At 36.8% G+C, this 26,220-nt stretch overlaps 1 protein-coding gene across 1 annotated transcript in view; it reads right to left on the bottom strand.

Annotated features, from left to right (window-relative positions):
- Positions 1–26,220, bottom strand: part of MALRD1 (MAM and LDL receptor class A domain containing 1) — a 736,704-nt gene that overhangs the window by 692,863 nt on the left and 17,621 nt on the right. Inside the window, exons 3-4 of the mRNA XM_032880867.1 lie at positions 9,987–10,081; positions 9,737–9,898 (exon numbers count right to left, since the gene is read on the bottom strand). Of these exons, the coding sequence (XP_032736758.1) occupies positions 9,737–9,898; positions 9,987–10,081 (257 nt within the window). The remainder of the gene's footprint in view (positions 1–9,736; positions 9,899–9,986; positions 10,082–26,220) is intronic.

The following is a 26,220-nucleotide window of genomic DNA, read 5'->3' on the forward strand; positions in this document are numbered from 1 at the left end:
TTTGTATGTGTTCACACTATTCAGTATTTACCAGCTCTTGGACCCAGCTCCATCCTGATCTCTGGTTCTTGGCATTTTGCAACTGTGCCACATTTCCACCTCTGGCTCTCTAAATTTTGCTCACAGGCTTGCCTTGCTGTCCTTGTGCTCTATCCTTCTGTACATTTTCTGCCATTATCTAAACAAAACTTGGGACAGTGACTACAAATGGTTGTGCAGTGACTTATTACTAGAATGAGTGAATGTGAGGGTTATCTGGGTGGCGCAGCCGGTTAAGTGTCCGACTCTTGATTTTCCTTCAGGTCATGATCTCTGAGTCCTGGGATTGAGGCCCATGTCAGGCTCCATGCTCAGTGAGGAGTCTGCTTGAGGATTCTCCCTCTCCTTCTCCATCTGCCCCCATGCCCCACATCACGCTCACTCTTGCTCTCTTGCTCTCTCCCTCTCTCTCTCAAATAAATAAACTTTTTTAAAAAAATGAGTGAATGTGATATTGTGATGTAAATCCAGCCCAAGTCTGCACCAAGAGGAAATACTCTGGTGTAATAAATCTGAGAAACTTAGGAAGAAACTACTCTCTAATTTCCTAGTTACTTAAATCAACAGAAAATTGCTGTGTTGGTGGAGAGCATTATTCCCAACCTCACTAATGAATACCAGTGATGTTTGAGGCTTAATTCATAGATGCATTAAACCATGTGCATTGTTCAGCCTTATTTATAATATAAACATTTTATTTTTTAGCTTGACAGCTGATCTCCACACAGCAGACCCTAGCAGGTCCTTTTGCCATACCACATTCTCTCTACAACATGACATACTGATGCATTTCCTTTCAAACAAGATGCTATCTAATAGACTATTGAAAATGTAATGTGAAACATCCACAACCTGTTGATTGATAGGTCAACATGTAGCCCTAAGAGAGTCTTCATCACATAAAACATAATAACCACATGACTACTTGTAAAGGAGGACAATGCTGGAAAAGACCTATCAAAGATTGTTGCATAGACCAAATAATCCACTTGGCACCTGAAAAGATGAGTGCTGGTTATACATCTGAAAAAGAAAATTTTGAGGAAAAATAGAAATAGGATGGCAAAAGTACTTGGCAAACAGTAGTAACCATCTCTAAATGATTGTACTACAGATTGTGTGATCTCTGGTAGAGACTAGATCTTTCTGGGAATACATACAGGAAAGTAGATGAAATGTGACTAACCTCAAGTAAACCACATATAGAAGATAACAATTACAGAGAATTGAGTCTCAAGGTTTATTTGTAGCACCTAGCTGATCAACTTTTGCAAAATCCCTTTACAGTGTATTAGTATCAAAATCGTGACTAAAATGGGAGTGTTTTACATGCATACTAATTGATTATTTTCTCAGTATTTTATTTCACTACTTTCCCCAGAATTTTCTATAAACCTAACTGCTTGGTTTATAGTTTTAGTCATTCTTTTTACAGTTTCTAAAAATTTAGTTTGTAGATTTCATTTGGAAAGAAAATTAGTGGATATCTTTTCCATTTAACATTTTAATATTACTTCTGATACTAATACAGTTTTAGTTATTAGACTTGGGCTACTCTTTCTTTAATTCTTTTTTTTTTTTTCCTAAGTAGGCTCCACATCCAGGGAAGAGCCCTACACAGGGTCTGAACTCAGGACCCTAAGATAAAGACCTGAACTGAGATCAAGAGTCAGATGCTTAACTGACTGAGACACCCAGGTGCCCAAATTTGGACTACTCTTAGTCATGAAATAACCTTATGTTTGTACTGGTGTAAGATTCAATGAATGACTTAAGCTGCATGAATATAATAGTTATACTGCAAACATTTTGCATCCCTTTTGTGACCCAATTTACAAACATTTAAAAATGTGTTGCAAATTTGTTTTGCCTTTTTTGTTTTGTTCTGTTTTAAAGATTTTATTTACTCATTTGACAAACAGAGATCATAAGTAGACAGAGAGGCAGGCAGAGAGAGAGGAGGAAGCAGGCTCTCCACTGAGCAGAGAGCCCGATGTGGGGCTTGATCCCAGGACCCTGGTATCATGACCTGAGCAGAAGGCAGAGGCTAACTCACTGAGCCATTTCAGAGGGGAAAGAAAAGACTTACACAGGAATGATTTTATCTGAGGGGAGTTGAGCACAATGATTAAAATATGTGTTTGGAAACAGACTACTTGGGTTCAGACCCTCGCTAAACCACTTAATAGCAACAGGTCATTAGAAGTTATTTAACATCTCTGTACCTCAGTTTCCTTCTTTGTAAAAAGGCACTGATAAAAATAAGTTATTGGGGTGCCTGGGTGACTCAGTTGGTTAAGCGTCTGCCTTTGGCTCAGGTCATGATCCCGGGCTCCTGGGATTTAGCTCCACATCTGACCTTTTCCTTGTGCTCCCTGCTCGACGGGGAGTCTGCTTCTCCCTCTCTTTCCACCCCTCCCCCCAGTTTATGTTCTCTCACAAGTGAGCTCTCTCTCAAATAAATAATAAAATCTTTAAAATAAATAATAATGCTATTCCCTATATGTTAAGATTTATGCACAGATAAATGAGTTATTACATGTCTATCAGCACTTGGTATACAGTTAGCATTAAATAAGTGTTACCTATTATTGTAACACCGAGCTATTATAAAGTATGTAAGCCACTGTATGAATAGTGTGTTTATAGATAAAAAATCTGTTCTCTACAGATTAAGATTTATCCTTCTTGAAAATCTTTTCACCTCTTTTTGCTGAGCTAAGGACACACCAGTGGTAGCCATATTTAAAGAGAGAAGGAGAGATAAGCATGAACTAATCACCAGTTTGTTCCTTCTTTCTCCACACTTTCTTCTCAAACCCATTGATCTTCAGGGTTTAAACTGTCACCCAAGCCGATGAAACACAAATTTATATCACAAACATCATCCACTTCTCTAAGCTTTCTGCCCATATCTCCACAGCCTCCTGGACATTTTCACCAGATGACAAAAGTCACTTCTATAAGTCATATTTGTTCCCCTCCCATGACTCCCATTCTCTGACAATGGCACCAGAAGACTGCCACTTTTCAATGCTCAAAACTCCAAAGTGGCTTGAGGAATCACATTCTCTTCTAGCCCTACACCCAAACCATCAAGACCTGTGAAGCCTTCTCTTCTTTCCATTCCAACTTCTCTCCCTGTATCTTCATTCCTGATCTAATGAAAAGGCTTTTAAGTGACCTTCTCACCTTCAATTCTCTCCATCAAAGTTTGCAATATGTATATTTGTTTGATTCAATTAAATTATATGTTAATTTGGTCTAACTGAAGAAAAGTTAGTGTGAAAATTAGCTACCATTTGAGCCCACTGGTCTAGCAAGGGGAAACGTTTTTCTTAGGGAGAACACTATTTCTCTAAATGTAGGTAAATTCACCCATGGGTCTGTGTAGCTATAAAACTTAAGACCCATCAGACATAATGCAGTACTCAAATTAAATATATTTAAATAGAAAGACTTTCCAGAGATTTTGGCTGGGATCCTGAAAAGAAGGATGGGTTGAACCAGCTCAAGAAAGTGGAATCTCAAGAGGATTTTTTTAAAAAGCCAGGTCTAGGGTCAGAAGCCATGTTTATGTTTGGTAGTTGTATTTCTAAGAAAAGTGAGGTCTAGCATTCTTTGTTTTCCCCAAAACTTTGGTAAATAAGTTTTTCCAAACACCCACCTCATTTTAACTGCATTAGGAAAAATAAAGCAAAGAATAGCAAACTAGCAAATAAAATAATACAGATAATGAAGTTAGAAGTTTAACGACATCACAGAAGTCAGGTAAGGGCTGCACTGATCAACAGTAAATAATTTACAAATTGCTTTCACCCCAAATATTTTAAGAGAAGATGACCTCTAAGGGAGGCAAGGGGTCAGCGTTCAAGCCTTCAAGATTTAAATCTTCAACGAATCTTTGACAGTAGCTAAATAATAGCCATAAACTTGCTTGGATGACACCAGTAACTGCATGAACAGAAACTCTAGTAGTTAGATTTATCATAGGAAAGTTTTCTTAATCAGTAGTGTGCATTCAATATTATTTCTCAAGCAAACATGTGAAATGCAAAAAGATGACTGTAATTTTTTGCCATCATGGGTTCACACAGTAAATAGTCTTGACTTATAAGGGAAAAAGACTCCAATCATGAGTTTGAGAGTAGATTTTTTTAACTTAATGATTTGTATTTATTTTTATGAGTACTTCTCTTTCGTCCATGTTAATAAAATCTATTGTTTCTGAATACAAGGTTGCTAAGAACTCTTTGGCATGTAGAAATGGAATATCAAAGAAATGACAAGCAGATAATAGCATATAAAAAATGCTTTGATATCATTTTAAAATTCAGGCACTGACTTCTCATTAACTTTGAGAATCCAAACATTTGACATGAAAATCACGGTCAATGATATACTTAGTAATACAGTATTCCTTCCTTCCTACCCATAAAGCCAATATGAAAGTGCCTTCAAGAACAAAGAAAAGGAGAGCGAGGGAAGGTTTTACTTGCATCTGAGACTAAATTTCTGCTATATATTTGGCCTGGTTTATTATTTGCTTCTGCAAATATTTTAGGACAACAGCAAAATGAATTGCTTAAATCTACAATTCTGAGAAATGCAATTGCAGTTAATCAGCAGAATAATGTATAAAAATGTTGTTTTATCCAACACAGCAGGCAAAAGAATGTTTAATGAGTCACCTGCAACATATTTGGACAAATCTAGAAGTTGGATTTTTCCATCTATATTTTATAAATCCTTATAATGCTTTTTCATTTTTTTTAATCCTTATAATGCTTTAACATGATAAAGAAATGATCATGGCTCAGTGAGTAAATGATTAAGATGTGAAATCAAACTATACTGGGTTCTAATCTGGATGGAGTTTAATAGGTTATTTCATTCTCCAAAGCTTGTGAATTATAGTTCTGATTCAGAAGACTGCTATCCAGGGCCCATAAAATCATATATACAAAGGACTAAATGCAGTGCATTATATGGGGTAGTAAGTGCTCAGTAAATCCTAGATGTTATTACTCCTTAAACATCTTCAGAAACTTTCTTAAATGCTGCTGTCTTTGTTGACTAGATGCATAAACACAATTCCTTGTCAGGTTGCAGTATTGCCTCAGAAATGAACGAGCTTCATTTCATTAAGGCGTGGACCTAGCACTGTACACATAAAGGTGACAAAGCCCCCACATGACAGAGACTTTCTCAGAAGCCCATGCTACGCCCTGGTCCAGGGGAAATTGCCATTTCCTATTTGGACATCTCTAAAGGAAGCATGAAAGGCTTTGAAACGGTCCAAAGGCAGCATGGAGGGAAAACTGCAGAAAACAGAGTAATTCTCGGAGGCTTATAAACTGATGAGGCAGCAGATATTGCCTGGAGACGCTGATTACAAAACACCCTCCAGTAAGCCTGTCACTCAAGCTCTTGCAGGACGAAGCTACGCGAGGACGGCGGCAAGTGTGACAAGCACAGTGCGTCTCTGTGGCTCAGCTAAGCAAAAACATGTGAACACCTGCTCCCTTGCTGACAGGACAGAATGAACACATGCCTGCGATCTTAAAGACGGGTGTAGCCAAAGGATCCCAGGAGGGTCATACGGTTTCCCAAGTTTTACAAAGCCTCTAAGGTAGAGGCGCTGTTTTCATATCAGCAATAAAGTATTTTGGCAAACTACTTAATATACTGCACAGGCATCTGCTTTCACTGGAGCCACTGACTCATTTTAAAGCACTCAAGTGAATAACCTCGCTGCCTCAGCTACAGCCCCGCGGCCCCTGCAGTGATATATTTGGGAGTTTGCAGTTTTATAGTTAGCTGCTACACATATTTAATCATCAGCCCCTGCAATGGGCCACTTGGGAATGGATGGCTGGGAAAAAAACAAGGAAGTAGTTTTTAAGGATTTAACACACAAGTCTCAGCTGGTTCCAGTTCTACCCAATGCCCAGATCTCTGTCTGGCTACCCTACCCATGAAGATCTTGACCTTGAGTTGGAGACAGAGATGGGACGGCACAAAGCTTGGCAAAAAGATAGGTTAGGGTTCTTTGACCATCCACTCTGCTTCAGAGTCAGAAAGGATGTGTAAATGCTGACAAAGTTTATACACAGACAAAATCCCATTTCAGTCATTAAAGTTATGTGAGCATACAGACAGAAGGGGCTTCAGCAAGTTCATCCTTCAGCGTCCAGTCATTGTGACTCAGTCCCCTCAAAAGCACTCTTGGCTCCGATTTGTTGCTCTTGTGTTTTGTTTTGTTTTGTTTTGCTTTGTTATTGAGAGAAGACAGAGAGACATAGGGGAGAAAAAAAGAGAAGTGTTAAGAAATAAACTAGGGGCATCTGGGTGGCTCAGTGGGTTGAGCATTTGCCTTCAGCTCAGGTCATGATCTCAGGGTCCTGGGATCAAACCCTACATTGCACTCCCTGCTCAGCGGGGAGCCTGTCTCCCCCTCTCCCTTTGCCCCTCCCCCCCTCCACTAATGCTGTCTCTCTTTCTGTCCTTCAAATAAATAATAAATAAAATCTTAAAAAAAAAAAAGAAACTAAAAACTTCTTTAGTGGTTAATGATACCTGAAAATCCACAATAAATTGCTCAGAGTTCTCAGTCTACACACGCACCCCAAATCCAGAAACACATAGTCTTCCTTCCACATGCCTATCATTACTGCCCCCCTTACAAACTATCTATCAGATAAGGGGTTAACATCCAAAATATATAAGAAACTCATACAACTCAATAGCGAAAAAAAGTCACACATATAAAATAGTTAGAGAATATCATTCCAAAGGTAGACATTCCAAAGAAGACAGAGAAATAGGTCCAACAGGTAGATGAAAAGAATACTCAGCATCACTGATCATCAGGGAAATGCAAATCAAAAGTACAATGAGATACCATTTCATACCTCTCAGAGGGGCCATTATCAAAAAGCTAAGAGATAATGTGTTTGGAAGGATGTGGATAAAAGGGAAACCTTACTCACTGTTGGTGGGAATGGAAACTGGTGCAGCCATTATGAAAAACAGTATGGTGGTTCTTCAAACAATTAAAAATAGAACTACCATATGATCTAGCAATCCCATTTCTGGGTATTGAACTGAGATCACAACCTCAAAGAGATATCTGCACTCTCATATTTATTGAAACATTATTTACAACAGCCAAGCCATAAACAACCCAAGTGTCCATCAACAGATGAATGGAGAAAGAAAATGTGGTATATACATACAAAGGTATAATTCAGCCAAAAATGGAAAGAAATCCTGTCACTTATGACAGCATGCTGGAACTTTGAGGGTACTATGCTAAGTGAAATAAGTCACAGAAAGATAAATACTCTATGATTCACTTACACGTGGACTCTATAAAAGCCAAACATAGAAACAGAGTAATTTTTCGGTTGCCACGGTCTGCATGGTAGGGGAAACAGGGAAATATTGGTCAAAGGGCACTAACTTCCAGCTATAAAATGACTAAATTCTCAGTATCTATAAGCAGCATGGTGAATATAGCTAATAATACTGTATTATATACTTCCAAGTTGCAAAGACAAGTAGATCTTAAATGTTTTTACTGCATGATAAAAATTATAATTTTGCAATGTGATGGATATGTTAGCTAACTTTATTGTGAAAATCACTTCACAATGTACATACATCAATCATCATATTACATCCATTAAACTTACACATATGTCAGTTATATCTCAATAAAGCTGGGAGAAAATTCTTTTCTTCACATGTACTAGGAACATTCCCTGAATCCCACCTGATACACCCTGAGTGCCCCAAGTGAGTCTTTGTTAAATAAATTAATCAATCATTCACTGGAGGATATGAATGCCTGATGGCTTAAGATACCCCGTGGTCCCCACGCAGCCCCCACACCAATATATCTGACTTCAATAGAATGCAAAGCTTCAAATGGCAGAGTTATGTTTCCAGCCATACAGTTCCTCTAACGTGTTCTCATCTAGGTGTCATTTAACCATCTACAAAGTGATTTTCTCTGATCCTCTTTGGAACCCCATTTAGTTTACAAAAACCTGAAATTTCAAACTACAGTGAATTTATGACAGATCAATTAAGAAAATGTGTCATTCTTATAGCTTACAATTCAATTTTATAGTAGAAATCCTGCTCATTCTCCCATCCTTCCTCTTGCCACTCAAAAGAACTGAAGTTAAAATTCAAACCAATTCAATCCCTATAGTTAAGCAAGTGCTAAATCCATCACATGGCAGATGATTTTCTACTCTGTATTAAAATTACAAAATTGATTATTATACTATTCAAATAACAGACAGTAAAGGAAACCTGCTTTAGCCAAGATGGCTAAATCAGCCTGCAAGCCAGGTTTAAAAAGCAAATTTATAAGATGCTTTAAGATCCTGTTTTTAATGGGAAATTTTTCTCAGCTCTCTCAAATGTAAAAATATGCAATGCTTTACCAAGAACTCCTGTAAAAATCATGAGATTATAATTTCCACCATACATAAGTTTTATTAGGCTGCATAAATAAGTTTGCCTTTTATAGGCTTGCATGGGCTTTCATTCTCAAAATTATTTTGGAAAATAAAGGCTGTATTGAATAATTTGAGTTTAGCCATGAGATGAATATGACAATTATTCTACTTCAACAGCATTTGGAATTAGTATTTAAATCAAATAGTCTATTTCCTCATTACCCAATATAACCCTGTTCTCTGATAAGCATGAGAAAAGTTTGGAAGATAAGTAATTCTTAAGAATAAGAAATGAAAAGAAGAGGTTGGAATAGTAAAATAAATAGAAAATGAAGGGGATTTAAGAAATTAAGAAGATAATTAGGAAGCTATATTTTACTGATATATAAATATATGTTAAAATATATCAACTTTAGTTTTTATACATAACATTTAAACCCGTCTTTTAAAAGTGTCTTTTAGGGTGACTGGCCATCCCAGTTTCCTGAGACTGTTTGGTTTCAGTGCTTGACAGTCCTGGCAAATCCCTTAGTCCTTGGCCAACTGGGACACTGGTCATCTTATTTTTAATTCATCTATTATTAATGATATAGGAAAGATATTAGGGTTCGAAGCCAGGCAGCCAAGAAAGAATTCTTGAGATGTCTTTGGTGCAAAAAGGCAGTTTTATTAAAGCATGGGGATAAAACCCATGGGTAGAAAGGGCTACACTGTGGTCACGAGGAATGGCTTATTATATCATTTCAAGTTGGGAGGGAGTTAGGGATAGTGTTAGTCTCTAAGGAATTTTGGAAGCAAGGTTTCCAGACTTGAGGGGGCTAGCTGTTGTTGGGAAAGGTCATTTATTACTGTCTAATAAAACCTGAGTCACGAGACCCTTCAGATGTATATTGGTGGGCCATACGCTTGGAGAATGATTGCCAACATGTATCTTGGGGGTAGAGATAAAGGTTATTTCCAAAGGAATTTTTATATATGTTAAAATAGACTTACAGGGTCCTGGGGGTCAGGCTAAGACTGCCTCTTCCCATTAGCAAATAACATCAAGGTAACTGAGTTCCTAGAGTAATGTCACTCTGCCTGTTTTGAGGACTTGTCAATAGGCTGTAGGGAGTAAGGAAATTTAATAACTTTTCTTCTGCCTTTGTTTCCTACATCAGTTAAAGACCTATATTTTACCATTTTTCCTTCAATGACATAGTCAGAAAATATAACATGCATACCTGAAATTTCTGGTTGCTCTCGATGTTCATGACATTTCTCTCCCACTGATTGCGGAGCCCAACTGTGTTTTGCCATAAATGCTGAATGGGACCACCACGTGTAGTTTGAAGGCCAGCCACTAACTTGTTACTCACTTGGCTGGAGAAGTAATAAAATGTAATCTGTGAAAAATAAGTAATGTCCGAATGATTATAAAACAGAATTTCTCAAATGTGAAAAGTATTTGAAATGCTGTGTGTTTTCAAATACCTGACAAGCATGTTGGTTATTTGTCGGAAGAAAGATTCTGCTTCTTAAGTCTGAGGAAGTAGAATTCCCTTTGGAGACCAGTGAGAGGAAGTGGGCTGTGGGCAACAACAGTCAGCGTGTTACTGACAGAAATCCTTGGTAAATTTATTTAGTATACCAGGCAGTAAGAATTTAGGTCCATATCCACATTAGGTCAATATATTTCTGTTTCAAGAATAAAACATTTAACCACACCATTTATTTTTGCAAATGGTCTGACTGATCGTTTTACATCACTGCATTCCCCAGAGAAATATCTTATTGTGATTATACTCCCTATAACACTACTATGAGCTGCAGTCATGGCCTAATTTATCTCCTGCAACACAGAAAGTTATAGCCCTGCAAAGACAGTATCCAGGGAAAATACTGTTCTGGCATCACCCACCAAAATAAATGAAAACTTCAAAGAAGATCATTGTTTGCTCTAGAAACAATTGGATCAAAGAGTCCCAGCTTTCCCTGTGATCGTAGAAAATGATGCAGAGCCCTGATGCTGTCCCACATTTTGCAGTGAAGACCCTACCCTGCCAGAGAACCATTATTATTAAAGGGCTAGAACATAAGTGTGGGACATTTTTTGGGCTTTCATAATTTCCTACAATGCTTGACACGGTTATAGTGTATAATTGGGGAACTAACTGTGTCCTACTCTATTTGGTGTCTTGTTATTTGTCAAAAGGAATGAAAACATAATGTGGATGATTATGATAACCTATCAACCAAGTTATTCCATGGTCATTTAAAGCTGGGTTGGAAATCAAATTTAATTGTCACATCATTAAGAGAATCAATAGTGGGCGCCTGGGTGGCTCAGTGGGTTAAAGCCTCTGCCTTCAGCTCAGGTCATGATCCCAGGTCCTGGGATCGAGCCCCGCATCAGGCTCTCTGCTCAGCAGAGAGTCTGTTTCCTCCTATCTCTCTCTGCCTGCTTCTCTGCCTACTTGTGATCTCTGTCTGTCAAATAAATAAATAAAATCTTTAAAAAAAAAAAAAAGAGAATCAATAGTAAAATTATGCAACCTAAGATACCTCTTCTTCCCTACACCTCTTTCAAAACTGTACCCTAATTAGCAGAAAATAATGGCGTTATTGATTGCTGTAAATATGGTCAGAGCCATAACTGAAACCCCTGCAATAAAGAAGACCGTTCTGAGAACGTACTCCCTGGAATAATTATATAAACATGACTTAGATGAAGAGCTGGTATCACGTAATACAGTGGACAGTCATTAGTTTGCTCTTGCTTCATGTTCAGAAGGTAATGCAAATGCTAAGCAAATGAATAATCAAATAAACATAATGAGTTATTATATTTACTATATATCATGTTATCATTTAAATAAGTGTTATTGCAATCATATTACTAGCAATACAAATGAGTAGTATTCAACTGGGTGGCTCAGTCAGTTAAGCATCCAACTCTTGAGCTCAACTCAAGTCATGATCTCAGGGTAGTGAGATCAAGCCACACATGAGACCCCAGCTCAGTGTGGCATCTGCTTGAGGTTCTCTCTCTCCCTCTCCTTCTGCCCCTTTGCTCACACTCTAAATAAATAAATAAATAAATAAATATTTTTTTTGAAAATTTAAAGTTTTATTTTTTTAAAAAGGCTTTATTTATTTAACAAAGAGAGAGAGAGAGTGAGCACAAGCAGGAGAGTGGCAGGCAGAAGGAGAGGGAGAAGCAGGCTCCCTGCAGTGCAGGGAGCCCAATGCAGGACTTTATCCCAGGACCCCACATGACCTGAGCTGAAGGCAGATGCTTAACTGACTGAGTCACCCACGTGACCAAAAGGTAACGTTTTAAATTCAGAAACAGCTTGAGATCTTTTGACACTTGTCTAGGAATAAACTTTCTTCTTATGGGAGAAAACAAAGCAGTGTTCAAAATGCACCCAACACCAACATCTGATTTCTACCTTTAATTCCAACAATGTAGTGGCAATACGAAGTATTTCTTGAAATGCACACTCAATTTTACCTTGTTCCCTACAGTGTGAATATAGAATTTCTTTAACTGATGAAGCTGTTCCTTAGAGAAAAATACTATCTTATGGAAAACTCTCTCTTGTTCTCCAAAATACTTTAGTCATCCTGTCTATAAGTATACAAGAAAGAAGCACATCCTTGGCAGTGTAAGTTTTTCCCGCATGTACATTCCCTCATCCTACACCCCAACCTACTGCTGCTTCTAACCAATGAGAAGAGACTTACGAAGCTGATAACCAAAAATGTACCAAATGTATTCGGCACATACTCCTGTTACTCCTGAAGTAGCCTACCAACAATCATATTATACACATATACGCAAACATCACTATCACCATTATAAGTTTCCTATTAACCTCTACTGTATTCATCTTGGTTTGCTTATTTGGCTCATAAATTCCCATTTTATGCCTGTATCCATAAAAGTAAGTGCACAGCATATCTTTAAAACATATTTCAAATAATCTCATGGTAAAGCGTTAACTATCAAAATGACAAAATAAGAATAAGCAGTGTGATTTTATTGATAATGTTAAATGTTTACATTAAAGGGCTTTCAAAGAAAATTTTTTTTTCTCAGTTGCTGGCTAAGTGTTGAAATAAAATCCCAAAATAAACCAAGACTGATGACCAAAAAAAAAAAAAAAAAAGAAAAGAAAGGAAGCATATAAAATATGAAAGCAACAAAAACCATGAATCAAGTCAGAAGGGCTAAATCCAACAACTTTGGCAGTGAATTCCAGCAGCCTTGATCCTCAGGAAAGATAAGGTAGAATTTTCAGTCTCACGTTCTTCAACTATTGACAGGCAGCCTTGCATTTCCTCCATTTCCCAAGTTCTAAGTGATTAATAGGAATGAGTGTGAGCAGAAGGGACATAAATCCTATTGCATGTTATAGAGCAACCAACTGGCTCAAAGGAACTTAAAAAGTGTGAGTGTTTTGACAGTGAGATAATATCAGTGCTCAAGAACATTTCCCCAAAAATCAGGCTGCAGAAATGGATCATCATGACAAGGCCCAAGGACTGAAGCAAAGGTTAAAATGTCAAAACTTTTGGAAAGGCAAAAGTGTGTTCACCTATGACAGAAATATGACTAAGTTCAGATAACAGAAAGGAAATAATAGTCTTCAGTATAAATTTTTTCCAGTTGGTACTTTCTATTTATTAAATTCTGTTTCCATTAAATCATAAGTTTTGTCTCATACCCACTCATTAAACTAACAAGCTCAACACCACCACATAATATCTGCTAAAACTATATGTCTTAAAGGACACCCTCAAATAGTAAACTCTTAAAATTGCTGGTAATTTATCAATGAATGCGGCCATTTCAATTTAAGCCTGCTTCATTGATGAAGAGCTACAGGAATCACTTTAATGTATCATAAAATTTGACCATAAGCATAAGGGTGATATCAACAAAAATGCCAATGAAAATTTACTCCTCCATTCAGGCAATGAAGAAAAACAAAACAAAAACAAAAACCAAAACCAACGAGTGAGTTTTATGGGTTTTGGTTGCGTTTTTGTTTCTGGTTTTTTTTTTTTTTTTTTAAGTCTTCTCCACACCCAAAGTGGAGCCCAACACGGGGCTTTAATGCATGACCTTGAAATGAAGACCTGAGCCCAAATCAAGAGTCAGATGTTCAACTGACTGAGTCCCCAGGCTCCCCTTATGGTTTTTTAACTTGTCCTATTCCCACTGCCCACTTCCAGATCCATAACAACTTTGAAAAATAGCAGTCCAGCATGGCAGCCAGAGCAATGAGAAGAAAACAGAGCTCTTTCAAAACCTCATTACCAAATAATCGTCATTATTTGACATGTCTGGTGTTTCCCCAAAAAAGCCCACTTACAAGGCTGTCTGAAATTCACCACTTTAATACCTTGTTCAGTGGAAAAATCCTTCTTCCCTGCAAGCACTTGAGCCCACAGGCTACCTGTAACATGTAATTTATTTATCCTTCTGCTCACCTTCATTCCTATTAATCACTTACAACTTAGGAAATGGAGGAAATGAGAGGTAAGTATTTTAATTTTATAGTTGCCTGAGGTAGCATATAACAGTTGGGGCTCAAAAGTCTAACCAAAAAGCTAAAAGCAAACTCTGGGGAATGGGATGTCCCTAGAACTTGGCTTTGAAATACTCCTATTTTTCCTACAAATCTGGATGGACATATACTTGCACAGGGCTACACACATGTTCTGGAAAGACCTAAAAGGCCCTCAGCTCTCATCTCTGGCTGACGTTGAGGCTCTATGAAAGCAGAAAGTTAAGACAAAGACGGAGTTGTCAATTGCCTGGTTTTGTTGATAGTGATCCTCAACAGGAACAGCAAGTCCCTCAACAAATACTGGGAGATTTAGTGATTGCAGGCATTTAAGGAATTCTCTTTTTGATCATTAACTGACCATGAAGTTGACATTACACCGAATCCAATGGCTATACATGACAAGAATAAAGACTCCAGAATTGGTCTAGAAAAGTCACTGAACTAAAAAACAACAAATTAAACAAACAACAAGAACAATAACAACAAAATGTGGCAGGTAAGACATCAGACTTTCAGATTTGCTTTATTATATTGTTTTAAATATCCATATTTCCAAGGTAATTGTGAGAAATGTAAAGAAACAAGAAAATATGACCCATACAAAAGAAAGAAATCAATAGAACGTGTCTCTTAATTTGTTGTTATAATTGATGAAAGTAAAATTATAATTCACTGTTAATGAAAGAGAATGAGAAATAATGAAAAAGAGAAAGAATGAGAAAGTAAATTAACAGGATACACTACAAAATACCTATGTAACAGAAAACAGTAATGGAGGAAAAGAGTAACAAGAAAGGCATGAGACACACAGAAAACAAACAGCAGGTGGCAGGTCTAAATCCCACCTTAGTAGAAGTTATGCTATTTGTAAATTGATTAAAGTCTCCAATCAAAACTGAGGTTAACATGTTATATAAAAATATGATCAAATAATACAACTACCCCAAAAGGAAGAATATAAAAGCATATAAAAACCATAACATACAAATAATAACAAAAGGAGAGCTGGAAACCCAGGGGGAAAAAAAGATTTAACACACACACATAAAAAAATTATTAGAGACAAACAAGAACAATTTATCATGATAAAAGAATCAAGCTATCAAGAAAATAAAATAATTATAAACATATGCCCCTCAAAACAGAGCCTTAAAGTATATGAAGCAAAAGCTAATAAAAGCAAAGGGAAAATAAACAATTCAACAAAAATAGTTGAACAGATACCCCACTTTCAAGATGGATAGACCACCTAAAAAATCAGTAGGGAAACAAAAGACTTAAGCCACAATACATCTATTAGACCTAACAGACACCTACAGGACACTCCATCCAACAACAGCAAAATACACATGTTTCTACAGTGCACACAGAATATTCTCCAGTGAAGACCATATTTCAGGACATAAAACAAGTCTCAATATATTTAACAAAATATGAATTAAACAAGTATCACTAAGCAGTGATTTGAGTCAACAGTAGAAAGAGATGTGGGAATTCCCAAATACGCGAAAATCAAATAACATACGCCTAAATAATCAATGGGTTGGGTGCTTGGGTGGCTCAGTCAGTTAAGCGTCGGTCTTCAGCTCAGGTCATATCAAGCCCTACATCGGGCTCCTTGCTCAGCAGGGAGTCTGCTTCTCCCTCTCCCTTTGCCCCTACCCTCCCTGCCCATGCTCTCTCTTTCACTCTCAAATAAACAAATAAATAAATAATAAAATCTTTATAAATAACCAATGGGTCAAAGGGAAAATCAGAAGAGAAATTAGTAAATGCTTGAGATGAATGAAAATGAAAATACACTGTATCAAAATGTATGGGACACAGTTAAATGAGTGCTTAGAAATAAATTGGTAGCTGCAAATTTCTAAATTGAAAAAAAGAAAGCTTTTAAATCACAGACTAACCTTCCACCTTACAAAGCTTAAAAGAAAAGCAGACTAAACCCAAAATGAGCCAAAGTTTAATTTGATATTAGAGCAGAGATAAATGAAATAAAAAAATAACAGAAACAAAATAAAGAAACCAGAAGTTGGTTCTTGGAAAGATCAACAAAATTAACAAATCTTTAACTAAACTGACTAATAGGGGAAAAAAAAGACTCAATTTGCTAAATGAAGAGTTAAACAGGGTTGGAACCACCAACCTTATAGAAACAAAAAAACTATAGGGTGATATTATTAACAATTTCAAGCTAACAAATTGGATAATGTAGATGATGTGACAAGTTCCTAGAGAGACACAAACATTGACTCAGGACCAAAACTCACTTAAGAAGAAATACAAAATCTGAATAAATTATAACAAGTAAAGGGAATGAATCTATCATCAAAAAGCTTTCCACAAAGAAATTCTCAGTCACAGAAGGATTAACCAGTGAATTCTATAAACGTTCCAACAGGAATTAAAATCAGTACTTCACAAACTCTTGCATGAAGCTCAAAAGGAGAGAATACTTCTCAATTCACTCTGTGAGGCCACTGTCACCTTGATACCAAAACCAGAAAAACCAAATGATAAGAAAAGTATAGATCAGTATCTCAGACTAATATAAATGTGAAAACCCTAAACAAAATACAAGAAAGTCTCATCAAGCAAGGTATAAAAAGGATTATTCACCACGACCAAGTAGGATTTATCTCAGGAATGCAAAGTTAGTTCAATGTATGAAAACCAATCATTACAAAATGCCATATTGATCAAGTAAAGTCCAAAATCTCATGATCATCTCAATCAACACAGAAAACACATGTGACAAATTCTCATGACATAAATATTCAACAGATGAGCCACAGGAGGGAGCATGCATACCTGACAAATGACATCTACAAAAAACCCTCACCTAACATCATGCCTGATGGTAAAAGATTGAAAATGCCCCTCATAGGAATAAGACAAGGATATCTGATATTACTACTTCTATTTAAAATTGCACTGGAGTTTCTGGCCAGATAGTTAGATAAGGAAAAGAAATGTAAAGCATCCAGAATGGAAACAGAAAGTAAAACTATCTCTACTTGCAAATGACATGATCTTATATAGAGAGGGTCCTAAGGAAACATGTGATTACACTGGGCTCACTTCAACAGCCCAGGTTCAATTTATTTTAGGGTCAACTGATTCGTAACCATAGTACATCTATAAAGTCCTCTTACAATAGCACCTAGATTTGTTTTGATTGAATAACCAGGGCATGGGAATCTTAGGGTATGTGGGCAGGGGACCTCTTTAAAATTCTGCCTACCACAATTAGATAGGCATTAGTCTGGTTCTCTTGTTCCACTTACTACATGTTAAAAGTACTGACTAGTCTATGAAGCTTAAACTAGTTGAGTCCTTGTAAATCCTTCCTTGACTAATTCAGTTGTAGCATACACTGAATCAATGTATCTTCTCATCAGGTTGCCAGACATTATTTGCAAAGAACTGAAATCCACTGGGTCCTTTCCAAGGGCTTTAATTGGTAAAATTCCCTGCCTGCTTATACTTGGCAGAATCTCAGTCTACTGGTTATTTGGCTGTGGTTGCAAAGATATATTCTTTTAAACAAAAATATGTTCCTTGAAATTTGTATCATATTTATTTTAATACACTATTATTTGATTTTATGTATTTCTGGGGGGGAATAGGTTTTTTTAACTTGTGGCTGAATTAATTTGAAGAATATATACCATATAGATTTCACAAAGAAATAAGCCATATGCCTATAAAGAATAAAATTCATGCCAAAAGAAAAACAAATGACCTATGAAAAATTTCTGTGTTTCTACAGAGAAATTACAGAATGTATTATTATTTAGCTCAAACCCATGGAATAATAAATTCTGTATTTCTACAGAGAAATTACAGAATGTATTATTATTAAGCTCAAATCTGTGGAATAATAATATTTACTTTAAAATATTTGACAGCTTGATTACTTTTGTTATATGGAAAATTTTCATTGATGTCATATCAGTTAAGTCATATAATCATCTAAGTTGTCAACTATGATTCCCTGACTGATGTATTACTCTGAATTTGAAATAAAAGAAATGGGAAAATAAACAGATATTGTATTATCTAATAAGAAATAGGCATCAGTTTTGTTCAGGAATTATGAAAACTTCATGTAGCTCATGAATTTAAAATGCACACAACATGCGGGCACACATAACGGATCTTGATATTATTAGCTTGACAATCAAAGAATTTGTAGAAGAAATAAAGCTCTCTGCAAAATACTGCTTGAGATAGAATGAATCATTAAGTATCAAATATGCATGCCTTTGAAATTCTTTGTGTAACATTTAAGCCACTGTGATACATCTGTCAACATCTCTCATTTCTGCTGCCTGGTTGGACAGAGGTAGAAGTCTCCTTAGGAGCCTCTCTATATAAGATCATGTCATTTGCAAGTAGAGATAGTTTTACTTTCTGTTTCCATTCTGGATGCTTTTCATTTCTTTTCCTTATCTAACTGTCTGGCCAGAAAATCCAGTGCAATTTTGAATAGAAGTAGTAATATCAGATATCCTTGTCTTATTCCTATGAGGGGCATTTTCAATCTTTTACCATCAGGCATGATGTTAGGTGAGGGTTTTTTGTAGATGTCATTTGTCAGGTATGCATGTTCCCTTCTGTGGCTCATATGTTGAACATTTTCACATGAGAATTTGTCACATGTGTTTTCTGCAGGAGGAGGAGGGAAAAGAGAGAAGGCAATGGTACTGTTGAATAAAATCAGTAACATTTGGCTGACATAAATCTTGACATTCCCAAAGACACATTTGGCCTAATCTTCATTTCCAAAGACAACATCCTCAGAGCAGACTGGTATTTTACTGTCTGAGCACACCAAGTATCTATACAGCGTACTTATGTGGTTCTCTCAGTCTCAAATATCATGTCTCTCGCTTCCCTGCCCATTGAAATACCACTCATCTTTCAAGTCCATTCTCAAGTCTTGTCTCAAAGTGATGACATCAGTTTCCATCTGGAGTGGGCTTCTTCTGGTGTCAGAATTTGCCTATATCCACAGAGCAGCATGCTCCGACTAATGTCATAGCACTTTAAAAAATTTCCCTTTATTATAATTCATTGTGTCATTGTCAAGCGTGCTTTTCAAAGAGATCCTATCATATCATATGCAGCATGTATTGTAACAGTCTTTATAATATTCATAGCACACATTGTGATGCCTTACACACATTGGGGTTAATAAAAGCTTTTGAACTGAAATTCACAATTGTCACCACCATATATAAACACATGCATGTAAATATATAAAAGAAAATTTTCACATTTAATTTTTTTCATTAAAGTATTGAAAATGGCACAAATGGGACAATATACTGAATTTCATTTCACAAATACAAACCTTGCCTACCTGTATTTTTATTGTAAGACCCAAGCTGACCTACTATGATAAAGTCTTCTCCTTCATTGAAAATTCAGATGGAGGGGCACCTGGGTGGCTCAGTAGATTAAAGCCTCTGCCTTCAGCTCAGGTCATGATCCCAGGGTCCTGGGATCGAGCCCTCCATCTGGCTCTCTGCTCAGCAGGGAGCCTGCTTCCTCCTCTCTCTCTGCCTGCCTCGCTGCCTATTTGTGATCTGTCTGTCAAATAAATAAATTTAAAAAAATCTTAAAAAAAAAAAGAAAATTCAGATGGATGTTGAAGAAACAGCACGATAAAGCTGATTTTTACACGGAATCAGTGCATACATCAGGTATACTGACCTATGTTTGCTACAAAAGTGACCACTAACCACTAAAATCAAGATAACTTATCTGTTAGCTCTTGGAAGAGGAATTTGATCCTTTACTCATGTATCCCCAACAGTGCATATTGTCAGAAGCAAAAATGCCCAATTAATGTTTATTGAACAGACCTGAGACCGCAAACCATGGCTCATAGACAAATCCCACCTGCCACCTGATTTTGTATGGCCTGAGAACTAAGGGTTTTTACATGTGTAAATGGCTGAAAAATTCAAAAGAATAATATTTGTTGACATGTGAAAGTTATATGAATTATAAATTCTAGAGTCCATTAATAAAGTTTTATTGTAACACAGCCATGCTCTATCTTCATGTATTGTCTATGGCTACTTCTACAGCATAATGGCAGGGTTGAGTAGCAGGGACATAAACTATGTGATCTAAAAAGCTAAAATTATTTACTCTCTGGTCCTTGAAGGAAAAAATATGCAGATTCATAGAATAGAAAAGGTATAAGGTTTATGACTCCATCACTAGATGGTGAATTCCCTGGGTACAAGAACTTTGTTCTTCACTCTAATATCTGTAGATCCTATAATAATATATGAAGCAATGTAAATGCTCAAGAAGAAACTTGTGAAATAATAAAAATATAGAAGAATAAATGAACATTAATTTTTCACTGATATCAAAATAGATATTAAGACTATAAAGCTGCAAAAACAAAATCTAGAAAGTGAGTATGAGATTCTTTTTTTCCCACTTTTGTCTTTTGCTGTTTGTCTATTTTTTTAAGATTTTATTTATTTATTTGACAGAGAGAGACACAGTGAAAGAGGGAACACAAGCAGGGGGGAGTGGGAGAGGGAGAAGCAGATTTCCCACTGAGCAGGGAGCCCAATGCAGGGCTCGATCCCAGGATCCTGGGATCATGAACTGAGCCAAAGGCAGTGCTTAATGACTGAGACACCCACGTGCCCTCTTTTGCTGTTTCTTATTAGTAAAATAATACAACTCACTGTCTAAATCATGCACCTTGCCAAGTATCTAGAAATACATTACGGTTCCTAGTGCCCGTCACAAAGTGCAGCATGGAGCAGTTTAGGGCATGCTGGTATGAGTACGCCCAGTGATAAATATAATACTCATACAGAAAAACCTAAAAGTTAAGACCTCAGGAGGAGTTAAAGGTAAACCAAAGAGGCATATTTTCATGCAAACAGAAACTTGGAGAAAGGGATCACAACACGTTAGATTCCTACAGGCTTTGGCCCGAGGTTAGGCTGTGGTTGTAGCTGGTGTGTGTGACTAAAATTCTGATAGAAAAGCTGCTATCTCCTTGGCCAGAAGAATCAAAGAAAAGGAGCTAGGACAGAGCCAGGTCCACCATAAGTAAAGGGAAGAATTCTAGAAAGAAGAGAGCCAGAAGAAGAGGTGGCTTATGTTCCATAAATAAACCACCCAGATCTCAGGCTAAAATTAAAACATGCATGTGTAGGCAAGGGGCACGTCTAGTAAAGTTTAAAAGAACTGAATCGATAGCTGAACTTCTGCCCACAACAAACAAAACAGAGTTTTCCATTTGAGTCTAAACAAGTTAAGCCTCCACTTAAAACAAATTATAAACATCTTAGAAAAAGCTCTGGCAGTTCTCATAAAACTGGACATTCATTGACACAGTATCTCAAGGCAAAAAAACTTATTTATATAGGAATGTTTATAGCAGTTTTCTTCACGAAATTTCGTGACAGGAAAAAAAACACAGGTGTCCATCAATAGAATGGATGGGTAAACTCAGCCAATTGCACGCTACTCAGCAATAAAAAGGAAAGAACTCATGATACACGCTACAACATGGAAGAGTCTGCAGCATTATGGTAAGTGAATAAAGTCTTGCACCAGGCTTATATACTGTATGTGTTCATGTACATGAAGTTTGAGAATAGGCAAGACAAACCCAAGGGGGAAGAAATTGAAATGGTGATTGCCTTGGGAGTGGAGGGTGGGAGCAAGGATGGGTTAGGAAGTTGTATGAGTGAACTCTCTGGAGTGAAGATAATGTTCTAGATTTTGTTAAGCGTTCAGGTTGCACAGGTGAATGCATTTGTCAGAACTTATCAAATAGTACACTTATGATTGGTGTTTTCATGTAACTCAGACATTACCTTAAAATTTAAAAAAATAATAATTGTAATGAATATTGAATTCTAAAGGGGCAAACACACTTTTTCTTAAAAGGCCAAATAGTTTAGGCTCTGTGGACCATACGGTCTGTCACAAACACTCAAATGCAAGGCTGTAGCACGAAAGCAGACACAGGCACTTTGTGAATGAGTAGGTGGGGCTGTGTTGCAAAAAAACTTTATTTACAAAAACAGGAAAATGACCCACAGGCCCTGTGTCTAGATGATACCATGCTAACATATTTGGGGTAAAATGATTCCTGTCACTTCTTTGGAATGCATTGAAAATATGATGGATTGATAGATGGAGAAAGGGATCGGTAGATGGATAGATATTTGATAAAACAAATATAATAACTTCAGTTGAATACCTAAGTGGTGGGTATATGGCTATTCACTGTAAATATGCTTTGAAACTTTTCATATGCTTGAAAAATCCATAATAAGCTGGAGCAGAGTGGAACTATACAATTAAAAAATAAGTGGGCATATAGATCTAGCTTATGTTTACTCGACAATATAGAGTTAATATGACCATTCAATATGAATTTAGAAACACAGTGCTCAGTCAGTTAAGTGTCTGCCTTCGGCTCAGGTAATGATCCCAAGGTCCTGCGATCAAGCCCCCATGGGGCTCCCTGCTCAGTGGGGAGCCTGCTTCTCCCTCTGGCTTTGTTCCTCCCTCCCTCACCACTGGTTCATGCTCTCTCTCTCTCCCTGCAGTCTCTGTCTCTCAAATAAATAAGTAAAATCTTTTTAAAAAGAAAAAAAAAAAAGAAACTATAAATGAAACTTTCAAAGCTATTATGTGCTACCCAGCAATCCCATACAACCAAAGAAATGCCCCAGCTATGGGTCATTGCAGGTGTGGCCATAGAGAACAGCGAAAGGCCTTCAGTCCTAGACTAAAACTATCACACTTTCTAGAATAAAATTAAAAGACTGGATGATGTTTAATAATTTGTGTTTGTCATATGATAATACATGGATTTTAGATCTAATTTAATAACTGGTCAAAATAACGAGAGTTCTGGGGCACCTGGGTGGCTCAGTGGATTAAGCCTCTGCTTTTGGCTGAGGTCATGATCTCAGGGTCTTGGGATTGAGCCCGGAATCAGGCTCTCTGCTCTGCGGGGAGCCTGCTTCTCCGTCTCTCTCTGCCTGCCTCTCTGCCTACTTGTGATCTCTCTCTCTCTGTCAAATAAATAAATAAATAAATAAATCTTTAAAAAAAAAAAATAACAAGAGTTCTAATACCTCCTTTCAAACCTGATTTTAAATACCAAATAAGAAAAATAAGATGAAAATATAGATGGAAATATTAACTTTTCAAATATATTATTTTTTATCTTTGATAATCTATACATTTTACATTTATAGTAAATTATATATTCTAAAAGCCTCACGTATCTTCTTTAGTATCACCTGAGCTCTAGAATTATTTAAAACTTGATAGTCTGATAAGAGTTACAAGAAAAATTCATATTCCATTCTTTTTTAAAATATAAAGTTTTACCATTGTTGCAAAGATGTATTTGCAGTGTAGGGATATCATTTCATCTAAATGTAATGTTATATACTTCTTAAAAATCAATATTATATTTTAATCACTCTGCTCCAAGCTTTAGTAGACTTCAAATATTGACACAGTGATGTTTTTAATGTTCTTTTTTTTTTAAGATTTTTATTTATTTATTTGACAGACAGAAATCACAAGTAGGCACAGAGGCAGGCAAAGAAAGAGGAAGAAGCAGGCTCCCTGCTGAGCAGAAAGCCTGATGCGGGGCTCTATCCCAGGACCCTGAGATCATGACCTGAGCCGAAGGCAGAGGCTTTAACCCACTGAGCCACCCAGGCGCCTCTGTTTTTAATGTTCTAATAGATTTTCAAACTTAGCTCTGAAAACTTCTCAAGGCATTGATTACATGATGGAAAATATTATGTTGGAGCACTAGCAAATTATTTCAAGAGTAAGTTAATAAAAAATTTTACTAATACTCATGAAATAAGGATTTTTGAATGGAGACAAGATTCCAACAAGATGATTTTTATATAAACATTTTCACAGCTAATATCTAAAGGTAAAACATTTGCCTATTTAAAATTATATCTAGGGAAATACTCATATTTAAACATTTAATTATAGTTATAAGAGATGCATCTCTATTATTAAAATCACCAGCCTTCAATAATTATGCCAGACAATATTTTGCCCTGTTCTCCCTATGAAGCTGGTCTTATTATTATTCCCACTTTACAGATGAGGAAACTGAGACCATGGAACTAGCAGGTTGACGTGCCAGGGTTCAAACCCATCTAGTTTGACTTCAGAGATGGGAACACAAACCAAGTGATGCGGCTACAGTGATATCCGCCTATAAAACATCTCAATTTTGATGTAATTGCTCCCAATTTATTTATTGACCAGCTATCAAAAAAAAATCAGCATGACAAAATGAGAAAAGAGTAGGAAGAAAGAATGGAAAGAGAGAGGAGAGGAAGAAGGGAAGGAGAGTGGGAAGCAGGAAGCACAGTGACAGAGTCTGGTTGTCTAAATTGAAGATGATGGGACATACAAGAGGAATAGAAAAAGAGCCATATGCAACAAAAGGAGAAAATTTCAGGTATTCTGCCCAAGACGAAGCCTAGGATAAATAAATGGATGCTGTGAAAGTTTTTGAGTAAAAGAAAGAAGCAGTGGGGAGGTTCTAAAGGAGAGATATATATAGAATCAAACAATTTGCAAGGTACTGTAATAACTAAAAGGTGGGAACCAGATTCAATATCATCACCATGTAGCGTAACTGCACACATAAAAATTTTCTGTGTTGCAGCAAGTCATTGGTCCTGCTTGAAAAGCTGATCCCTTGTTTGTGATAAGGTTGGCTTATTCCTAACAATGGTCAAAAAGTCATTTTAAGAAATATTTTTGCCATCAAAGCCAAGCAAAATAACAAACTGCAGTTCCCTTACCTAGAAGTTAGAGTCAGGAACACCAAAATTATCCAGAAATGTACTAAATATCAACTTTCCTTGAATGTCAGATGTTTTATGGCAAGTTATACCCACAATATCTCATTTAGCTCTTACATCAACTACCTATGAATTAAGTATCATCATTCCCCCTCTCGGAGTTGAGAAGATCGTGGCTTAAAAATAAATTGCAGGGTGCCTGGGTGGCTCAGTGGGTTAAAGCCTCTAACCTTTGGCTCAGGTCATGATCACTGCGGTCCTGGGATCCAGCAGCATCCCGCTCCCCTCAGCAGGGAGCCTGCTTCCTCCTCTCTCTCTCTCTCTCTCTCTCTCTCTGCCTACTTGTGATCTCTCTCTGTCAAATAAATCAAATCTTAAAAAAAAAAAAAAAGTAAATTGCTCAAGACCATACAGCTAGGAAATGATGGAGCTAGGATTCTAATTTACATATGTAGTATTTATGCAAACATTTCTAAACAATTAACACCTGATACCTGAACATCGGTTTGCTTTCAATGATCTCTAGGGAAAATACTCGTATTTTAAATTAGGTTGTTTTTATTTGGGAGAAACATCACTTTTATAAAAAAAACTCCAGCCTTCAATTAGTTATGCCGCACAATATACTACCTCTTTTCATGTCATGTGTAAGCCCATCAGACAAGGGAAGGTAAAGAGTTGATTTTTGCTCACTAAAATATCTTAATCACCGGGTACAAAATGGTGAATGAATGAAGTTCATTGGTTATCAAGTAAAGAAATCAATAAATGATTGGCTTCAGAGCCACCTCAAAGGCTAATGAGAGGTCCATTAGAGCTTCCTAGATAGCCTAAGAAAACAAGTGTTGTTTTATACTGAAATCAGTATAGCCAAAAGCAAAGTAATTTGATGAACTAACCTATGTAGCATTATCATGTTAAATTTTCCATTTTCCGGGGTGCCTGGGTGGCTCAGTGGGTTAAAGCCTCTGCCTGTGGCTCAGGTCATGATCCCAGGGTCCTGGGATCGAGTCCCGTGTCGGGCTCTCTACTAAGTGGGGAGCCTGCTTCCCCCTCTCTCTGCGTGCCTCTCTGCCTACTTGTGATCTCTGTCAAATAAATAAATAAATAAATCTTTAAAAAAATAATAAATTTTCCATTTTCCATAAGGAGTCAAAACAGCTAGAAAATCCCAATCATTCTATAGATAGACTGTCAGGATCCCAGGAATGCAACTATGAGACTGCAGTGTGATATTTTATATCATAAACATCCTGAAAATGGTTAAAGAAGGAATAAAATTAGGCA

This window comes from Lontra canadensis, unplaced genomic scaffold, assembly GCF_010015895.1.
Source record: "Lontra canadensis isolate GAN:19392208 unplaced genomic scaffold, GSC_riverotter_1.0 scaffold72, whole genome shotgun sequence".
In the NCBI taxonomy this organism is placed as follows: domain Eukaryota; kingdom Metazoa; phylum Chordata; class Mammalia; order Carnivora; family Mustelidae; genus Lontra; species Lontra canadensis.